The sequence below is a fragment of the Castor canadensis genome, chromosome 4, assembly GCF_047511655.1.
Source record: "Castor canadensis chromosome 4, mCasCan1.hap1v2, whole genome shotgun sequence".
In the NCBI taxonomy this organism is placed as follows: Eukaryota; Metazoa; Chordata; class Mammalia; order Rodentia; family Castoridae; genus Castor; species Castor canadensis.
Window position 1 is genome coordinate 103,779,119 of NC_133389.1, and position 20,804 is coordinate 103,799,922.

Here is a 20,804-nt window from a genome sequence, read left to right on the forward strand (position 1 = left end):
TCTTTATACAACTGTGCAGATATCACATTCTAAGATTAAAGATGCATTTCCTCAGATCCTGCCACTGCTGCCTTTCCCATCTTTGTAGAAAACAAAACAGCCACTAATCCCTAGCTAGGTCTTCCTTTCTATTGCCTTTAAAGGAATTTTAGAAATTTATATCAGACTCCAAAGCACAAAGATAGGTCGACATTTTGTAAATGCACATTATCATGCCCTGTTGTTAGTAAGGCTCGAAAATATCTTATTGGAAGATTTGGACCTCTCAGAAAAGTTATCCTTTGATGTATTACTATTTTCATCATTAAAAATCAGTCCTTTAAATACAGAGAAGAAAATTTCAGTATTTCAATGGGATCAAAAAGTAAATTATGCTTATTAGACTCACTGGACCATATTTTCTCATCTCTAAAAGCATTTATTTTTATTAAGGATTGCCACTAATCCTGTTTGCAATGAAAGTATACTTAGCAAAGCAAATGATAAAGGTCAAATGGTGAAGGAATACCTTCTGCAGGACTCATTTCTTAAGTTCTTGAGTTTTATGAGTAAAAACCAGTATTTGGGAATACAAATTTAGAAAGTTTCTTAGCACACAGTAGTATTTATTTAAAATTGGAGATATAAATCAAACTAGTATAATGACATTTTAAATACTTTATTGTCTGCTTTATAGCCTTTTTTATGCACATATGAAAACATATATAACAATATTACTAATGTTTAAGAGTCAGCCATGTAAGAGTTTATCACAATACAATGATTATGTTAAAAGAATGTTGGTGACCAGGAAGAAAAGAAATAAATCTAGAGAGGTATACCTTTGTTTTGAAAAGCAATTCTAAAATTGAAGCTAGTAAAACATCTCAAGAATTAATAATATTAGGAAAATATCCTTTGAAACCCACTTTCTTTTGTTTACGGATGCTGTTTCTGTATACACACCCATATACATACACAGACATACATATATAAATTATAAGTGTGTGCTGAATACTGTTCATATACAGAAGTCTACCCCATTGAGCAGGCTACAACTCTTGTTTCCTCATCGGACTAAACTGGCTCCATTTCTGGGGGTCTAGGCTTGTGATCTTGCATGCCAAGTTTATCTAGGTGACTTTCCAATATTCTCTCCTACTCTTGAAAAGCAAAACAGACAATAAAAAAAGGAAATTGCTAGTTCATGAAATCAGGTGTGAAATAACTGGGTTTTTTTTTTCAATTAAAGGACCTAATTTTACTAACTTGCTCCAGAATCCTAGTCACCTTTTCATTATTTAACTTCTGAATGTTTAATGGATAATTTATTTTTTAAAAAACTATTAACAACTGTCTCTATCATTAGATTAAGTACAAAACATTTTGGCTGCAAAAAAAGAAGGAAAAGGAAAAAAAAAAAAGCATGCTACACCATAACCAAACACTGTTCCCACATGCTTCAATAGGCCGTAAGGTTTGTATGTAGAACTACAAAATAGGTTCACCAGAATGCCTCTTTGAGGTTAAATGGTTCAGAAAGAAACAACCTCCAAATTTCCCTTCAGCTATAAAAATTCATACACTTCAAGTTCCTCTTTGTGTGATTCCAAACATTAATGAGTGACTTTAAGAACTGCATACTATGGGGTGGACTCTTCTGTATGATGATTTCTAACTTCTTGAAATACTTGGGAGCTTTGTAAAGTCATCATCTAGCTGTGTCCTTTCCAGTGTCTCTTACCTCCTGGTAGTGGAACAATACACTAGAGGGTCATTTTTTCACTTTCATCATGTGCACACCCACGTAAACACAGCATCAGATTGTCTAATTTCTAGAAGATGAGTGTAAGACCGGTAGGCTAGGAAATACACGAGGAAATACGAAACGATTCGTGTCTGTAATCATTTAAATTTCTTCACTGCTTGTCTTAAAGCAGTAAGTTTGCCCTGGCAGGGGCAGCCAGGGCATTGGGAAGCCACATACATTTTGTCATATTTCTTTCTTTTCAGGAAACCACAGGACCCTTCATTGTCCCTCCATCCACCTTATTATCTGCTTATATTTTTTAATTACTTTGCTTCTACTTAGTAGCACGCTTTTTTATCTCCTTTTATCTCTCAAATCCCATATCAAATGTTATCACTTAAGTAGTTTTCACTGACATCCCCAGTTTTATAATTGTCCCCTTGCTATATGTAGCTGTCTAGGTCTAAGCAAATTGCATTATAGTTACACGAGCTAATATATGAAAAAAAAGCTTAAAATTTCCTGGTTATAATAAACTCAATAAATATACATCAGAGGAGGGAAAAGACAGAAAGATTCTGTGTCACTTTACCAAAACTCTGAATTCTTGCAGGGGAAAGGACTTGTATCACCATTTCTATTCTGTTGTCCAACATGATACATCTATTTGTTGAATTGATTTGTTGAAAATTAGAGAAAATAATAAATATATATTGATCCACATAATACTTTTAAGAAGTTTATAGTAGTTACCCTTTCCTGTTGGTAAGGTAAAAACACATCCCGTGAAACTATACCTTTTTATTGTAATTCCTCAAGAACATACAGATGCCGAGCGTTTTAAATAATGTTACCATCAATTGGCTACTTCCTCGATTCATAAATATGGATGCTTCTCTGTTGCAAATTAAAGATAATGAAAACTAACCTCTAAGGAAAACTTTCATCTACAAAGCTTTGCCATGTGTATGCTAGAGTATTTTGAAAATGTGCTCTACCTATGGCCAGACAAATGGTGATCTCTACATTTAAATATGTCATTCGTATTTAGCAGACAGGAAAAATTGACAGTGATAGTGATTAAATAAGACAAGTATATAAGGCTTTTTACTAGCTCATTTTAAAAAATGGTTTCCAAATGCAAATGATGCACTGAACCTATCTATGTATGGAAGTAGCAGCAAAATTGAAGAAGCAATGAAATATTTAAAGTGTTGATTGTTTTGTGAAAAAAATATGAATTAATATTTAAAGAATTGTATACCATATGCCTACTTCAGCATTTGGTATATCCTCTTACCCTAATCTTTGCAAACATAGTCATTAGTTCATGATAATATTTCATAAATATTTATACATTTTCAAAGAGGGTTGTTTTTAAACTCATTCTTTAAATAAAATACTGAGAGCTTAAAAAAAAAAAAAGCCAAGTATGACAGATGGGAAAATTACAAATCCTTGCTAAAGAGGTTTTCTGTAAGGTGTGTTGGACATGCTGATTTGTATTTACTGCTGTTAACACAGCATCACAATCGGCAGTACTAATGACTATTAATGTCAGTAATCATGATAATGATGACTCCTTTTACTTGTATAAACTTTATAGCTTATAGACCTTTCACTTATTTTTTATTCTCACAATAATTAAGCCAATGATGGAATTCTTTTTCCAAGGACACCTTGGAATATTTTTTCCTTAAAACTTTTTCAATGGGTGTGGGGGTGTGGCTCAGTTGGCAAACCTCACCTGCCTGTTAAGTGTAAAGCCCTGAGTTCAAATCCCCGTAGAAGGAAGGAAGGAAAGAAAGAAGGAAGCTCCATGCTACTGGGCACGGTGGCACATTCTTGTATTTTCAGCTCATTGGAAGGCTGAGGCAGAAAAATAGCAAGTTCAAAGCCAGCCTGGGCAATTTAGGAAGACCCTGCCTCAAAGTAAAATATAAAGGGCTGAGATGTAGCTCAGTGATACAGTGCTTGCCCAATATCTGGGTAAACCCCAGTTGTGCACACACACACACACACACACACACACACAATCAATGGTAACAAAGTGCATAGAAAAAGATGATTATTTCTGTGTTATAATGATGGAAAGCCAAAATATGAATGCCAAACTTTCATCAAAATGAAGATTTGATGAATATGGTCAGTTTGTATACTGTACAGCCAAAAATAAAGCTACAATGTGTATATCAAAAAAAAGGAAAACTCTTATGTTACTCTAATATTAGGTGAAAAAAGAAGAATATAAAATTATATTGATATTGCTATTACAAATATGGAAACTTTCCTGTGTACTTGGATGTGACTTAATGCTAACATGTTCAAAGTTTGTTGTGATAGCACTGCACAACTGTAAAGTATTTCAATTATTTTAGATTTTTGATGATATTTATATCATTCTTTATACCATATAAATGCTTATTAGTTTAAAATAAAAAGATAAAATAATATTTGTCAAACACATGTATTACATAAAACAATGCCTATCTTTAGGGGAAGACTTTTATTTTAAAAAAATGATTATAGGTTCCTTTTCAATAGAGTGTGTCTTTCACCTTCCCTACTCCACCCCATCCTTGGGACATCTGTATCACTGGGGTGATTTCAAAGGTGGCTACTGCCCAAACTGTACTCTAAGAGATGAATTTCAACTAGTCTGGGTTAAGGTCCAGGTATTTGTTTTTCTCCAGATAATTTTATTGTGTAGTTTGGGCTGAGAATCAAGAATGTAATTATAAATAACAACTGAAATTTTATATCTTTACATAATGAAATTCCCTGAATTTTCATCTCTAGGGCATAGGGCTTTCAAGAATAAGAGATTATATGCTAATAGAAATGATTTTTTTTTAAATAAGGATGTTACTTTGGATGAAGAATGGTCTAATTAAAGGAATAATAAGTACAAATTATATTATTAGAATGACAAAGATCATTGGTCACTATTCATTGTTAAAAGTAATGATAAAATAGTGTTGGTGAAAGATGAGGACTATCATACATGCTTATAGGAACATATTGGGCAGGCAAAGTGACTCAAGTGGTAAAATGCCTGCCTAGCAAGTGTGAGGCACTGAGTTCAAACCCCAGTACCACCAAAAAAGAAAAGGAATGTATTGATCTACTACTTCCATAGGGTTGTTTAAAAGTTTCAAAACTTTTAAAATACATAAACTTTTTTGTATCTGGAACTCCACATTCAAGAATTCATTCTTAGAAAATAATTGGGCAAAATGGCAGAAATACGGTACTAAGAATGTTCATTATAGTGTTATCTATAGTAAGAGACTGAAAACATCAAAACATTCATCACTGAATTGATTATACTATGGCATATTAATACATGAAACCAGTAAAATGATTCTATAGCTGTATATGAGTTAATATGGAATAGTATTCTCAATATATTGATAAATGAAAAAAGTTGCAAAACAGCATTATAACATGACTCTTTATTTAAAAATATTTTAATTTTTTTTGTTTTCTGCTTTATATTTTCATGCACATTGTAGTTTTGAGGGAGCTTTGTTCATTAAAAGCAAGTGCTAGTTTAAAAAATAAGACCGAAATCTTTTTTTATTTTTTATTCATTTATTCATATGTGTATACATTGTTTGGGCTATATCTCCCCCTGTCTCCTGCCACCCTCCCCAAAATCTTTTTTTAATATATATTTGTTTTTTAAATGAAGGTTTGTTACCTTTAATTGTTTATTGGTCATAATTTCATTATGACATTTTCAAACATATATATATATATATATATGTTTGAAAACATATATATATATATATATATATATATATTTTTTTTTTAAATCTAAATTCTGCATATGAGAGAAAGCATACAAACTGCTGGCTTATTTTGCTTAACATGATGGTTTCCATTTCCCTGCAAATGACATGATTTCATTATTCTCTGTGGCTGAATAATACTCCATTACTATGTACACCACATTATCTTTGTCCATTTGTCCAATGATGGCCCTACACTGGCTCCATAACTTGGCTATTGTGAATAGTGCTGCAATAAAGATGGTGTGCAGGTGTCTCTATCATTGACTGTGTTTGATCTCTTCAAGTATGTACCCAGGAATATAAATATAGCAGGATCATATGGTAGTTCTATTTTTAGTTTTCTGAGGCGCCTCCATAGCAATTTTCATAGTGGCTGTAGTAATTCACATTCTCACCAACAATAAATAAGGGTTTCTCCCACCCCAACCTAGCCAGCATTTGTTGTTTATTTTCTTGATAAAAGACCTTCTGACTGAGGTGATATGGAATCTCTATGTTGTGTTGATAGCATTTCCGTAATGGCTAAATTTATTGAACATTTTTTTCATGCGTTTATTGGCCATTTGTACTTAGACATTTGAGAACCACCTGTTCAAGTCATTTGCCCATTTATTGGTCTGATTATTTGTTCTTTGGGTGTTTATTTTTTTGAGATCTTTATGTATTCTGGATATTAATCTCTTCTCAGATGAGTAAAGGGCAAAGATTTTTTCCCATTCTCTAGGCTTCTCTCCACTCTGGTAATTGTTTCTTTTGATGTTCAGAAGCTTTTTAATTTATTGCAATCCCACTTGTCAGTTTTGTTTTTATTTCCTGAGCAATTGGAGTCCTATTCAGAAAGTCACTGCCTATGCCAATATCTTGAAGTGTTTTCCCTTAGTAGTTTACATTAAGGTCTTACATTAAGGTCTTTGATCCATTTTGAATTGATTTTTGTACAAGGTGATAAATAGGGATCTAGTTTTAGTCTTCTACATGTGAATATCCAGTTTTCCCAGAAATGTTTGCTGAAGAGACTTTTTTTTTCTCCAGTGTATATTTTTGGCACTTTTGTCCACAATCAGATAGCTGTAGTTGTATGGGCTTATCGCTGGGTCCTCTCTTCTAGTCCATTGATCTACATGTCTGTTTTGTGTCAGTACCAAGGTGTTTTTGTTACTATGACTCTAGTATAATTTAAAGTCAGGTAGTGTGATAACACCAACATTGCTGGGTTTTTGCTCAGAATTTCTTTGGCTATTCTAGGTCTCTGAACTAACAAATGAATTTTAGAATTGATTTTTCTGTTAAGGATTACATTGGGATTTTGAAGGGGATTGCGTTGAATCTGGAGATCACTTTCGATAATATAGCCATTTTCACAATATTAATTCTGCCGATCCATAAACATGGGAAATCTGTCCATCTTTTGCCATCTTCTATTTTTCCAGTGTTTTATAGTTTTCATTGTGGAGGTCTTCTCCTTAGTTAGGTTTATTCTGACATTTTTTAGACTATTATGTATGCAATTATTTTCCTGATTTCTTTCTCAGACTGTACAGTATATATTGTTGATATATAGAAAAGTTACTGATTTTATATGTTGATTTTGTATCCTGCTACTTTGCTGAAAATGTTTATCAGACCTAAGAGTTTTTTGGTGGAGTCATAAGGGTCTTTCAGGTACAGGATCATATCAGCTGCAAGTAGGGATAATTTCTTCCTTTCCTATTTCTATTCCTCTTACTTCTTCCTCTTGCCTTATTATTCTAAAAATTCAAGTACTATATTAAATAAGAGTGGAGAGAGTGGACACCCTTACTTCATTCCTAAATTTAGAGGAAATGCTTTCAGTTTTTCCCCATTTAGTATACTGTTAGCTATTGGTTTGTCATATACAGTCTTTATTGTGAAAAGGTCTGATTCTTCTATTCCTAGTTTCTTCAGAGCTTTTATCATAAGGGAATGTTGAATTTTGTCAAAGGCTTTTTCTGCATCTATTGACATGATCATGTGATTTTTATCCTTGAATATATTCATGTGGTCTTTTATGTTTATTGATTTGCATATGTTGAACCATCTTTGCATCCCTGGAATATAAACTTGTTCACTATGTATGATTTTTTAATGTGTTGTTGAATTTTGTTTGTAAGTATTTTATTGAGGATTTTTCCATCTATGTTCATCAACAGAATGATCTACAATTTGTGTGTGTATGTGTGTGTGTCCTTACCTAGTTTTGGTATCAGGATATTACTGGCTTCATAGAATGAATTGGTAGTATTCATTTCTATTTTGTGGAATAGTTTGAGGAGCATTTCCTTTATATGTTATGAAATAGAAGCATTGGTGTTAGATCTTCTGTAAAGTTCTGCAGAATTTATCAGTGCATCTGTCCAATATTGGGCTTTTCTTTTGCCTACCCAATTGAATGAACTACAACAGACTCTCCCATATTTTCCTTGTCCAGCTGTGAAAAAACAATCTGTTTGGTGCTCAGCAACAGTGCCAAGCCTTTTCAATATATTTATTTTCAAAGTAGATTAAATCTCATTAACAGATGTCAAATCATCTCTGATATAGTTAATCCACTTACAGTCAATGATAGTGGCATGTAACAAACTGAAACATATCTTAATTTTAGGTGTAGTCTTGCTTAATTAATAACTGGGTTTCTTTTTTTTTTTTTTTAACTTTAGGCGGGTCAGGCGCATCATCCTCCATAGCCATAGCTGGCACCAACCACCCTGCCATCACAAAGACAACATCTGTTCTCCAAGATGGCGTCATAGTCACCACCGCAGCTGGAAACCCACTGCAAAGTCAGCTGCCCATTGGGAGTGATTTTCCTTTTGTTGGCCAGGAGCACGCACTTCATTTTCCATCCAACAGCACTTCAAACAACCATCTTCCACACCCCTTGAACCCCAGCCTCCTCAGTTCTCTACCTATTTCTTTGCCAGTGAATCAACAGCATCTCCTAAACCAGAACCTATTAAATATCCTCCAGCCTTCAGCAGGAGAAGGCAAGTCTGAGATCAACCTCCACCCTTTAGGTTTTCTCAACCCGAATGTAAATGCTGCTTTAGCTTTTCTTTCTGGTGACATGGATGGGCAGGTATTACAGCCTGTTCACTTTCAGCTTTTAGCAGCCCTGCTTCAGAACCAAGCCCAAGCAGCTGCCATGCTTCCCCTGCCACCTCTCAATCTGACCATCTCAGATCTTTTGCAACAGCAGAATACCCCTTTACCCTCATTAACACAGATGACAGCCCCACCACACCATTTGCCAAGCGATCAGTCAGACAACAGCCGAGCTGAGACCCTTTTAACCAGCCCCCTGGGGAACCTTTTACCGAGCTTTACAGGCAGTGACACTACTTTTAACCCCCTGTTCCTCCCAGCTGTCACTGGGGCCTCAGGATTAATGGCCTTGAATCCCCAGCTGTTGGGAGGTGTCCTGAACTCGGCATCGGCCAACACCGCTAATCATCCAGAGGTTTCCATAGCAACCTCCTCCCAGGCAACCACTACCACAACCACTACATCATCAGCAGTGGCAGCACTGACTGTCTCAACACTTGGTGGGACAGCAGTGGTGTCAATGGCAGAAACATTGCTGAATATATCTAATAATGCTGGGAATACACCTGGTCCAGCTAAACTCAACAGTAACTCTGTGGTGCCACAGCTACTTAACCCTCTACTGGGGACAGGTCTGCTTGGTAAGTTAAATTTTTTCACAATTTTTTAAAACAAACGTTTTTCTAATTCTATTTTCTCCTTTTTAAAAACTCCATTTTGTCACACTATTTTTAAAAATGTTTTTGTTATGTCACAGCTTGCTTAAGGAACTAAATATAACAACACCTACACAAAACCATAGTTATACAAACATGAAAATGACTTTTTCCTTTTTCCCCTATTCTAGCAATACTAAATACCATTTTAATCTGCTTTCTGTTATCTTCGATTTCTGATGCCACCTAAACCTAACCTATCCATCACTCTCTTAAGCCAAGTAGAGTCTTATTTTTTCAAATAATAAAGCACAGGTACATCTTTAAAGTAACTTTTATTTCAATTTTAGTTGATGTGGCATCACAGGGTTAGTATGAGCAGCTGCACTGTGGATGGAAACAGCTTGAAGAAGTGTTTTTCCAGGTGATCCCTAAATAAACAAAACTAAATATTTGACCAGCAAAATAAGGAACAAGGCATAAAAACACCCAAAGCAAAAGTTTTCACAAGTTCAAGGAAATAGTCCCTCTGGATGCTACTAGATTTCCTGAATCAAAATTATTTTCTTAGGTCTTTGTGGCTTAAAAATAAAGTCTTTCATGTATATTATCCTGTCACAAAAAGGTTTAAAAATAATTGCCAGGGCATTTAGCTGATGGGTGCAGGTAACTATAATATAAAAAATAGGATGGTGTCCATAAAGTCTAGAAACATAGACAAATATACATGATGCTGTCAAGAGCATCTTCAATATGTAATGTTTAAAATTATTTATTTTTCTGCATTTATGGGCATATTTATAAAATAGCACAATTACTTTTATCTGGGCTTGAAATCCCTGTAATAAAATAACCTAAAACATTCATTTCAAGTTATAAGACAATTTCTATGACATTATCCTCAAAAAAACTTAAGTAATTTCCAAATAATTTGGAATTTTAATTATAAATTTCATTATTCATTAAAGATATTCATTAATGTATTAATTAAAATAATATTTTGGTGACTATGACAATGAATTCTTTTTTAATATTAACTTTCTTTATAATTTTAGTTTTAAGTGACCAACCTTTTATTCCAAAACAAAATGTATATGTCTAAACTAAGCCTCTAATTTTATTTGATAATATTTATTGATGATTGTGGTTTAACAATGAAATTTTGTAAACAATGTCTGATAAGACTCACTCATTTTAATCTGGTCAAATAGTTATGTTTGCTAAAACATGTTAGGACAGATTTCAACCTTTAATTGTAGGTATTCTAATAAAAAGAGATGCAAGGAATCCTATAACACTGAACTTCAACATACAAGGATTGGCTAACAGATGAAGCAAAAACTAAGTAGCCTTTACATGATATAAAATTTACAAAGCTAATTATGCATGATAAGACTAAATAATAAAACTACTCTTTCCTTACCACTTTGTAAGACTTTGAAAAAGAAAAACATATTACCCAGGAAAGTTTAGCTTTTAGTTTTTGTTTCAGGAATTCTGATACAAAGATAGGCATAGGAGCTCTGAAGAATCACATTGACTTACATTTTATGTTTTTCAAACTGTAGGTGATATGTCATCAATAAACAATACCTTGAATAATCATCAACTGACTCATCTACAGTCACTGATAAACAACAATCAGATGTTTCCTCCAAATCAGCAACAGCAACAACTTCTCCAGGGGTACCAGAATCTCCAGGCCTTCCAAGGACAGCCCACAATTCCTTGCCCAGCTAACAATAACCCCATGGCTTGTCTGTTTCAGAACTTTCAGGTACTCTCCTTCCATAGATCATTTGAGTAGAAAACAATGTCTAGGTTTGCTTTAAAACATAATCTGGGTGATAGAGGGTGAAAATAGTAGACAATGTATCCTCTTTCTCTACTGCTATTTCTCGTTACTGAGTATTAGTAAACATTCCAGGCTTTTGTGTGAAGGAAATTTTATTTTGTCTGAAACAGTAAGTCTTTTGGAGCTGTAAGGAAAAGCTGAGCGCTACCCTTTTGTGTTTCACCTTATTCTCATGATCAAGACCCATGCACTGATCTCCCTCTTCAGCCTCAGTTCTCAGCCCTCTCCCCCTGGATTAAGCCCCATGGTCTTCTTTCAGTTCTACAAAGTAAATAAGTTCCTGATAGATGAAGGAGTTAGAGGGAAAGAGAAAGATTCAATAAATATAAGAAAAAATATAGAAGATTTTAAATAGGTATATATGTTTTTTGAGACAGAGTCTCACTATGTAGCTCCTGTCTTGGTCTCCCATGTTCTGAGATTACAGACATAGTCTACCACACTATATATATAAAATCTTAAGGTAAAAAGGACTCTTTAAGCAAAACACAAAATCAGTAAGCTGAAATAAAAAGAAGTAACACATTCAACTTTTAATTTCTGTATAATCAAAGATACTCTGGTGGGCAGTACTGAGCAGTGTATTCAGAGCCTTACTCTTGCTTCATAAGTACTCTACCACTTCATCCATTTCCCAGTACTTTCGCTTTTCAGATAGGGTCTCATGCTTCCCTTGCCTCCAACCACGATCCTCTTATTTCTGCCTTCCAAGTACTGGGATTACAGGTGTGTGCCACCATACCAGCTGGTCAAAGATATTCTAAACAAAGTTAAAGCCAAGTACCAAGTAGCAGAAAACTCTTTCCTAATACATAATAAATAACCAACACATATAATATGAAAAGAGCTCCTATAGATCAAAAAGAAAAAGGATAGTTGATTAGAAAACTGAGCAATAGATACAAACAAACAATTCACAGAAAATAAAAGATAGACCAGGTGCAGTGGTTCAAGCCTATAATCCTTGCTGTTTGGGAGGTGGAGATTGGGAGAATTGCCATTCAAGGTCAGCCTGGGCATAAAGTTCACAAGAACCCATCTCTACCATGCAGGGAAGCACAAATAGGAGGATTGCTCTCCAGGCCAGTCCAAGCATAAAGCAAGATCCTATCTCAAAACTAACCAGCACCGGGCTAGTGGAGTGGCTCAAGTGGTAGAGCCACCTGCTTAGCAAGCAGACAGCCCTGAGTTAAACACCCAGTACCACCAAAAAAAAAAAAAAAAAAGAAAGAAGGTGAAAGATTAATAAACATATGGGCAGAATCATCAGCACCATGTTCATCAGATTGATGATACTTATTCCTGAAAAGTATGTGAGGAAATAGATTTCTCAGATTACTGTGTGTGTATTTGTATTTGAATATTGGTTCAGGGTTTTTGTTTGATTTTTTTTTTTTTTTTTGGTGATACTGGGTTTGAACTCATGGTCTCACTTTTTGTTGTTGTGCTGGGTGAGGGTACATTGTAGCATTTACACATGATCTTACAATGTATCAAATATATCATACTTGAATTCCCCCCTCCACTTCCCTTCCCTCCCCCCCCCTCCATTCCCCCTCACAATTCCTGGAACAGTTTCAGCAGGTATCATTTTTGCATTTACATACATGTGAATACATTGTTTGTACCATATTCGTCCTCCTACTCTTTCCCTGCCCCCCCACCGAACCTGTTCTGCCTTCCTGTTCTTCAGTTTTGTAGAAGAAAAGACAAAAAATAAAACAAGAAACATGACGTTTTGCTAGTTTGAGATAAAGATAGCTACACAAGGAGTTTCCTTGTGTTGTTCCCATGCATATGTGTATTACAGCTACAATTGATTCACCACTTCCAGTCCTCTTCATTCCTCCCTAGTCCTCTTCCATGGGGCCCAGCTAGTTTAAAATTTTTATATTCATACCTGTACAGTGAGCACAATCTCACTCAAGTTTTTGGTTTCCTTCCCTTGCCCTATCCCTCCCTTAACAGCCTCCCCTTACTGTGACCCATGTCCCATAATATTGCTGCATTTGTTTTAGGTCTACAATCCGCATATGAGGGAGAACAAGCAGGGCCTCACTTTGATAGGCAGGCATTCTATCAATTGAGTCACTCTGCCAGCCCTTGGGTTTTTTTGGTTTTGTTTTTGTTACTGCAGTGCTTTTTGAGTGCTAAGCAAGTAGTCTGCCACAGAGCTCTTCCCCAGCCTGGTTTATTTCTTTTGGAGGGTAATTTGGTAGTACATCAAATTTTTAAATATACCATATCCTTTGACCAGAAGTTCAACTTCTGTTTACCTATTTAAGAGCAATCTTTGAATATGAATAACAGAGCCCATATCTGAATGTTCATTACAGCATGATTTATAGTGTTAGAAATTTGAACCACATAAATATCTGTCAATAGGGAAATAGTTAAATATGACATATCCATGTACCTAATAGTTTAAAAGATTAGACAGACTTATACAATCCAATATGGAAAAATCTTTAAGACTACAATACTATACTATTGCCAGAACAATACTACAGTGCAATTCTGCTTATGTTGAAGAAAGGTGTAGGATAGGAAGGAAGGGAAGAAGAGAGACTAGATATTCACATGTGTACTTTCTAACATATTAAAAAGTGTCTGCAAGGATGCTGTCAGCATTAGTTACTTCTAAGGAAGGAAATAGGATCAGAGGGAGGTAGGAAAGTGTGGTCTGAGTAGGGAGTAGTGATGAAAAAGACAATTTTTTTGAAAATAATAAAATGTTCAGATGCATCACATGTAATAAAATAATTAAGAAAGGAAGAAGTGAACTACTGTGTCACCAAGAAAACAAGGTAAAGCCTGAAGAGAATCCATTAGATGTAGCCAGTAGGACTTGACAGTGACTTGGTAGAATGTAGTTTGAGTGGAGTAGTGGGAGCAGGAGCCAGAGTGCAGTGGATGGCGTGGTGAATGAATGTTCGGAATTTGAGTGCAGAATGTGCTTACAAAGACTTAACTAAGAAGAACATAAGACAGGGCAGTCTTCCAAAGGAAACATTAGGTTGAATACAAACTTTTAAACTGGAAGCCATGCCCACAATCATATGCTAAAAAGAAGAACCAAAAGTGGAAGAGATTGAAAACAAGGAAGAGAAGGGGTAACAGAGGAGGCAAAATTCCTGAGAAGAAAGCTTGGAGTCCAAAGCGTAAATGGAGAACTTACCTGCAGAGAGCAAAATGGGCCTCTCTCATACTAAGAAGTAGTACAAGACTTAGGACAGGCACAGTTGCAGAGAAATGTGTGCTATCCAGAGGCAGGGAATGTCAGAGTATAAAAATTAAGAGAATTCTTACCTGTGAGCTCCATTTTCTCTGTTCAGTAAGGCCATTGACCAAGACTAGCACTGAAGATTGCATAGCAACAGACTTGAAGAAGTATAGGAAGATTTGAACAGTTGAGAAGAATGAGAACAGCAGATTTAACTAGAAGATCAGGATTGCCAGGCAGCAAATGGACCCCAGTGGAGGTTGGAAGCCATAGATTCCTATCCAAAACATACTCAGCACCCTTACCATAGATAATAGACATGACAGGCAGTTGAAATGATCCAAGATTGGGATTTTATGTGGTAAGTATAGACAGGGGAATAATAGCCTCAGAGTGGTTGATGTGCTGTCAGATCTCAAATTCTGGTTTAGTAGGGAAGGATATAGAAACAGGAAGAGCATGATTGTGTATCAAGGGTCTGGAGCCGTAATTCTTAGATGAGTGTTAGTGAAATTAGAAAAACCTTGGGGATTTTTTCAGAATTCACTCATCCTTCCTATACTGAAATTCTGATATGCCCTCTTTACCTCTCCCCAGTGGAGAATCACATCTGTAGCAAGCCCCTGTCATTGTTGACAGGCAGTACAAAGGTGTCTCTCAGCCTGATAAGGTTAAGGAGCAGGTGTTACTATCCCATCTGAAGACTTCAAAAATATAGTGTCATAGCAATATATTTTATTGTTTAGAAGAGTTTATTTGGTCTATTTTAATCTTAGATTGTTTCACTTAGTTAAGTTAGAAACATCAGTATTAGAAATCATTTTCAAAGTCTGATTCCTTTGGTTTAGTTTCTGTGACTTGAACCCCAAGGTGCAAAGATCTGTAACATCATTAAGTAAGTAGAGTCACCACCTGACATCTGCATCCAAGCACCTCAGTTAATTTTTCTAGAAAATATTTGGCAATGATAAGCTTAAAAAAGAAAGTCTGTTGAATGATTTCAACTAAAGAAGCAGTACCCAAATATAATTTGATAAATCTTAAAATTATGATCTTTCTCTTTGAAGCCTTTAAAATTTTTTCCTTTCTCTCTCTCGCTCTCTCTCTCTCATTCTCTCTCGCTCTCTCTCTCTCTCTCTCCCTCCTGTCTATTTCTTTAAGGTGAGAATGCAAGAAGACGCAGCTCTCCTAAACAAAAGAATAAGCACTCAGCCGGGGCTCACAGCACTTCCTGATAATCTAAACACTGCACTTCCACCTTTCCAAGATACACCTTGTGAGTTGCAACCGAGGATCGACCCATCTCTTGGTCAGCAGGTGAAAGATGGCCTTGTTATGGGTGGTCAAGGTGATGCCTCTGTAGATGCCATCTACAAAGCAGTTGTTGATGCAGCCAGCAAAGGAATGCAGGTTGTCATCACCACTGCTGTCAACAGTACAACTCAGATCAGCCCTATTCCAGCTCTGAGTGCCATGAGTGCCTTCACTGCCTCAATTGGTGACCCATTAAATCTCTCCAGTGCTGTCAGTGCAGTCATTCATGGACGGAACATGGCAGTTGATCACGACAGCAGGCTGAGGAGTGCAAGAGGGGCTCGGCTGCCCAAGAATCTAGACCATGGGAAAAACTCAAATGAAGGAGATGGGTTTGAATATTTCAAGTCAGCAAGTTGCCACACATCCAAAAAACAGTGGGATGGGGAGCAAAGTCCCAGAGGGGAGCGAAATAGGTGGAAGTATGAGGAATTTTTAGATCATCCAGGCCATATCCACAGTAGTCCTTGTCATGAAAGGCCCAATAATGTCTCTACACTGCCATTTCTGCCTGGCGAACAGCACCCAATACTGTTACCACCAAGAAATTGTCAAGGGGATAAAATTCTGGAGGAAAATTTCAGGTATAATAACTACAAAAGAACTATGATGAGTTTTAAGGAGAGACTAGAGAACACTGTGGAGAGATGTGCACACATTAATGGGAACAGACCTCGACAGAGTCGGGGATTTGGAGAGCTGCTAAGTACTGCAAAGCAAGACCTAGTCCTAGAGGAGCAGTCTCCAAGTTCCTCAAATAGTTTGGAAAATTCTCTGGTCAAAGACTACATCCATTACAATGGAGACTTTAATGCCAAAAGCATTAATGGGTGTGTGCCTAGCCCTTCAGACGCTAAAAGCATTAGTAGTGAAGATGACCTAAGGAATCCAGACTCTCCCTCTTCAAATGAGTTGATACATTATAGACCAAGGACGTTCAACGTTGGCGACTTGGTCTGGGGCCAAATCAAAGGACTGGCTTCCTGGCCTGGAAAATTAGTAAGAGAAGACGACGTTCACAATTCATGTCAACAAAGCCCCGAGGAAGGGAAGGTATACCAATCTTTATCCATTGTCAAATACTAACCTGTGTTCAAATATCGATTATTATTTTTTGTTGTCATCACTTTGGATTCTTTGGATTTGAATTTAAGATTCTTCATGACTCATTGAGGTCTCACAAGCTTCTGGAGCATAAAATGAAGAGGGGATGGTTATAGTCACCAAAATGTCATTTCAACAAGGGGTGAGTTATGAAGCATTTATAGATCCCACTAGGCTCAGGGTGGCGCTAAACCCAAGAACCAGATTTCCAGAATTTTGTCAACTCTGCCTTCCTTTTCTGCATTTAACTAGCTCCTCATTCTACAAACAGGAGGCAGGCAAGTGTCGATTACTAAGGAAAGTAATTTGATAGCTGGTGGAGGTCTATGAATATGACAGAGATAGGAGCCATCCCAGGCAACAGGAAGTGCCAAGGGATATGTGTTTATATGTGACACGTCGAACTGGGAAGGGGGTAAAATCTGGGTGAAGTTGGAGCCATTTCTGAAAGCAGCAGGTAAGTCTAGCTCAGAACAGTGTCTCGTTTCAGAAAAAGTTCTGGGCCTTTATAACACATGGAAACGTTTAACCCCATAGTCTGGTTCTACTTAACACAATCTGATCGTATAAATTAAATGAAAACTTCTCCATGAAACTACCATCCAATTTAGAAGAAATTAGGAGTTTTTTGGTCTTCTTCCCACCTCCTCCCCATACAAATGGTAAAATTGGCTCATAGGCAAGAAATATGCAGAATGTTTAAAGTAATTAGAAAAATATATTTTTGACCCGAAAGAGATATTTATGTCCATCCCCTTTATATGATGAAGAAACAATTTTTCATATTCTTAGATAATAAAAACTACTCTTATAGGTATATATTTTTCTTTTAAAGAGTATATTGTACAAAACTACTTTAGCTCTGCTCAGACTTTCTTTGGCACTTAGGTTTAATGGCAGGAAACCAAAAGCATTTTTGCCAGCACAATAAAAGAATTGTCTTTCTCCAAAGGACCAGGAGGTCCCTAAACCCTTGCTTATAATTCCTAATATATACTTGTCAGGATACACTCCAGGCATAATGTTTCTACATTTGATAAGAAAATGAATTCCATACTCCTATTCATAAGACATTTTATTCTCTATACTCTCTGAGAACAGACAAACATTCTTTAAGTTGATAAGCCTAAATATTTTTGACAATTTATTCAAAAAATAATTAGAAACAGTGAAAGTAGATTTATGATATAAATGAAACTGCCACAAATGTAAGACATAGGCTCTGAACTGTTTTACAATTTCTGTGCAAATGAACCAAGTGTTTTTCATGTGCCATTTTACAAAAAGTTTAACTAAAAAAAGATTATACCCCCCCTCTTCCCTGGAAACATTCTTCCTGTCCTAAATTTCTTGTCTAAATATCTTTGTATGCTCTCAGGTGGATAAAAGCATGTACTTTAAACACCTTTCACATTAAACAACGGTCCGAGTCTACTGATTTATCCGTGTTTGAAAACTCCTGAGGTTGAGTTATTCACTGACAGTAGATTTTCATTAAAAAAAAAGAGTCTAAGAAATGTTTATTTTGCTTCATTTAAATAAGCAACTAGTTTTTATTCACTATAAAGTAATAGTGCTTTTAAAAAAATCCAGATTCTTCTTCCTTATTTTAGGCAACAACTGAATTCCTACTACAGAGCATGAAATTGCTTCTGAAAATTTAAGTATTCCCTTTCCCATATGCTGACATTGTAATTTTGCATTCTTAAGTTAAAGTATTGGTATGAAGATACACTAAAAGTATTTTTAGTAATTCAAAAAACATAATTTAAAGCATATATTTTGAGGTCAAAACTGAAACTATGTAATAAAATATTAATGATAATACATGAAATATTTATCTGTCACTAAAAAGCAAGGTAAAACAGCCTTAAAAGCTGTAGGGCACTCAGCATTTTTAAAACCCTCTGTTCTTTTCAGGACCCCCTTTACTTTTTGCACATTAAAAAAGTGAAGTACCATTTCTCAACACTTGTGTTTTTCCTGTAGTTCACAAAACAAAAGAAGGATTTCCTCATACTTTATTTAATGATGCCCTCTGAGCCCAACAGTGTTCTAATTTTCATAATACCAAAAGGTGGTATTATGAAACAGGTCTGATTTCAAGCCAAGTAGCCTTTGCTTGATAAATAAGTGACACGGATTCATCAAGAAAAGATTAAACTGTGTTCAATAACTGTGTAAGACAAAGCATGATCTGTTTGAGAAAGATCTCAAATAAAGCATTTCTTTAATTTGTTCTCTTATCCAAGTGAACCAGTTTTCATGGAAATTTTATTTACATAGAATCTCTTAATGCTCAGCAATGTTGAATAAGTACAGCATTGTGCATTAATAACCAGATTTCTACAAGTGCCAGAAATATGGTTGTTAATGGTTATTATCTAGGTAAGCAGTACCTTAGGTTCCCTTCAGTATACTACATGCCTGACATTTTAGTAAAGTCTAAAGATTAATACCACAATTTATTATAATAAATCCTTATTAATTCTGCTTTGCTGATGTGGAACTATTTCCTTTACTGTTTATCTTTGTGTATCTCAGGAAATGTTTGCCAATTTTCTTTATTATAAATATGTACTTCTACTAGTATATTAATTGGCATTTCTCATATGTATATACTGTACATTGACTTGATTAACTCCTTTAATTGTTCTCTTTTCCTCATACCCTCACCCCTGTTTTTCAACAGCTTTCAGTGAGTTTCCTTGTGCTACCTTCATACATAGACCCTATGTATCTCAGCAATGTCCCCCTCATCGTTCTCTTTCCCTCTTCTTCCTCCTCTTTGCTCCCCCAGACAGTCCCTCAATTAGTCATCTAAATAATTTTTTTAGTATGTTATCATTTTAAACCTTCTTAAGCCTCCTAGCTTGCATACTATTTCTGTGTCCACAAAAGTAAATTAATCTGAGATCCCATCAGATAAAGTCAAGTTTTAGAATAGATTATGTCCCTGTCTATCCCACAACCTATCATTTATTAATTTCAGTTATAGACTTTGTTCTCAGCAAGCAACTCCAAATTCTTTCAGAAGCAGCCAAAGTAGAAAAAGAAATAATTAACAGTATCACAGATCACTATTTCAAAATAAGCTGGGCGCCTCTCATGTTTTCTTGTTGTGTGAGCGGTCTCTGGGCTAACAGAGGCTAATGCTGTGATCAGAGCACTGTTATCTGCCAAGAGTTGAGATATGCACATTGTCGTTAGCTTAATATTTCAGCAGACACTGCTTGCTGCTCAGTATAGTAAATGACTTGGTCGGTTTATTATCTTGCAAAGGCATTTTTAATATTTGGTAGGATAGAATATGTGACAGAATGATAATGCATTCAACATGTTCTGCGAGATGGCTTCTTAACAGGTATGAGTTCTAAGCATAAAATACTGTATGAATATAGACTAAGAGAACTAGAGAGAATGCAGAGTGTGGTGAAAAGAGGCATGGCTTTGGGCATTATTGTATGAGCTTAATCCAAGCTCTGTCCATTATTTAATTGGTCCTGTGTAGGTGTGTTACTCTCCCAGGAACTGTGGTCTCCTTTCATCTCAAGTGGGAATATTAATTCCTACTCAGAAAGAGGGATATTAAGAATTAAATGAGATATCATAGACAGGTTATCCAAGCACACAAAAGAAGCCTACTAAAAATGAACCTCTTTGCCCCATCTTCTGTTTAAGACAATTATATTATTTTGGTTGCCACCATTTTGGGGATTGGGGTAATTGATTGGGGTAGTTGTTGTTTATCTATGCACTATCTACAAATAGAGGATTTACTAACCAGGTTGAGGATGAAAGGATCATAACAAATATATTAAATGAAGGAAATAGTGTGTTAACGTCATTACATGGTATACAAATTGGCATACCTGATTATAAATTAGTATCACTGTTAATTTCAAGCAGCATTCTGCCTGGTGAAAACATTTTAAAGCACTCAGTTTGTTGAGTGAAAGTCTCTCTTCCCTCATTGTTTCTGAAAAATATCAACTAGGGCTTTCTCTCCTCACCCTCCTATCCTCCCCACACACACACACCAACAGAGAATTTTAACAGTCTG

The 20,804-nt window shown here is 35.7% G+C and overlaps 1 protein-coding gene across 16 annotated transcripts in view; it reads left to right on the top strand.

The window, feature by feature from the left end:
• Mbd5 (methyl-CpG binding domain protein 5) overlaps window positions 1-20,804 on the top strand; it is a 384,589-nt gene that overhangs the window by 339,057 nt on the left and 24,728 nt on the right. For 14 of the 16 annotated variants that reach the window (XM_074070701.1, XM_074070707.1, XM_074070706.1 and 11 more), the window contains 3 exons: window positions 8,205-9,230; window positions 10,814-11,022; window positions 15,485-16,690. In XM_074070701.1, the coding sequence (XP_073926802.1) occupies window positions 8,205-9,230; window positions 10,814-11,022; window positions 15,485-16,690 (2,441 nt within the window). Of the gene's footprint in view, window positions 1-8,204; window positions 9,231-10,813; window positions 11,023-15,484; window positions 16,691-16,791; window positions 16,884-20,804 lie in introns of all 16 variants that reach the window. The other 2 variants (XM_074070709.1, XM_074070710.1) reach the window with 2 other exon arrangements.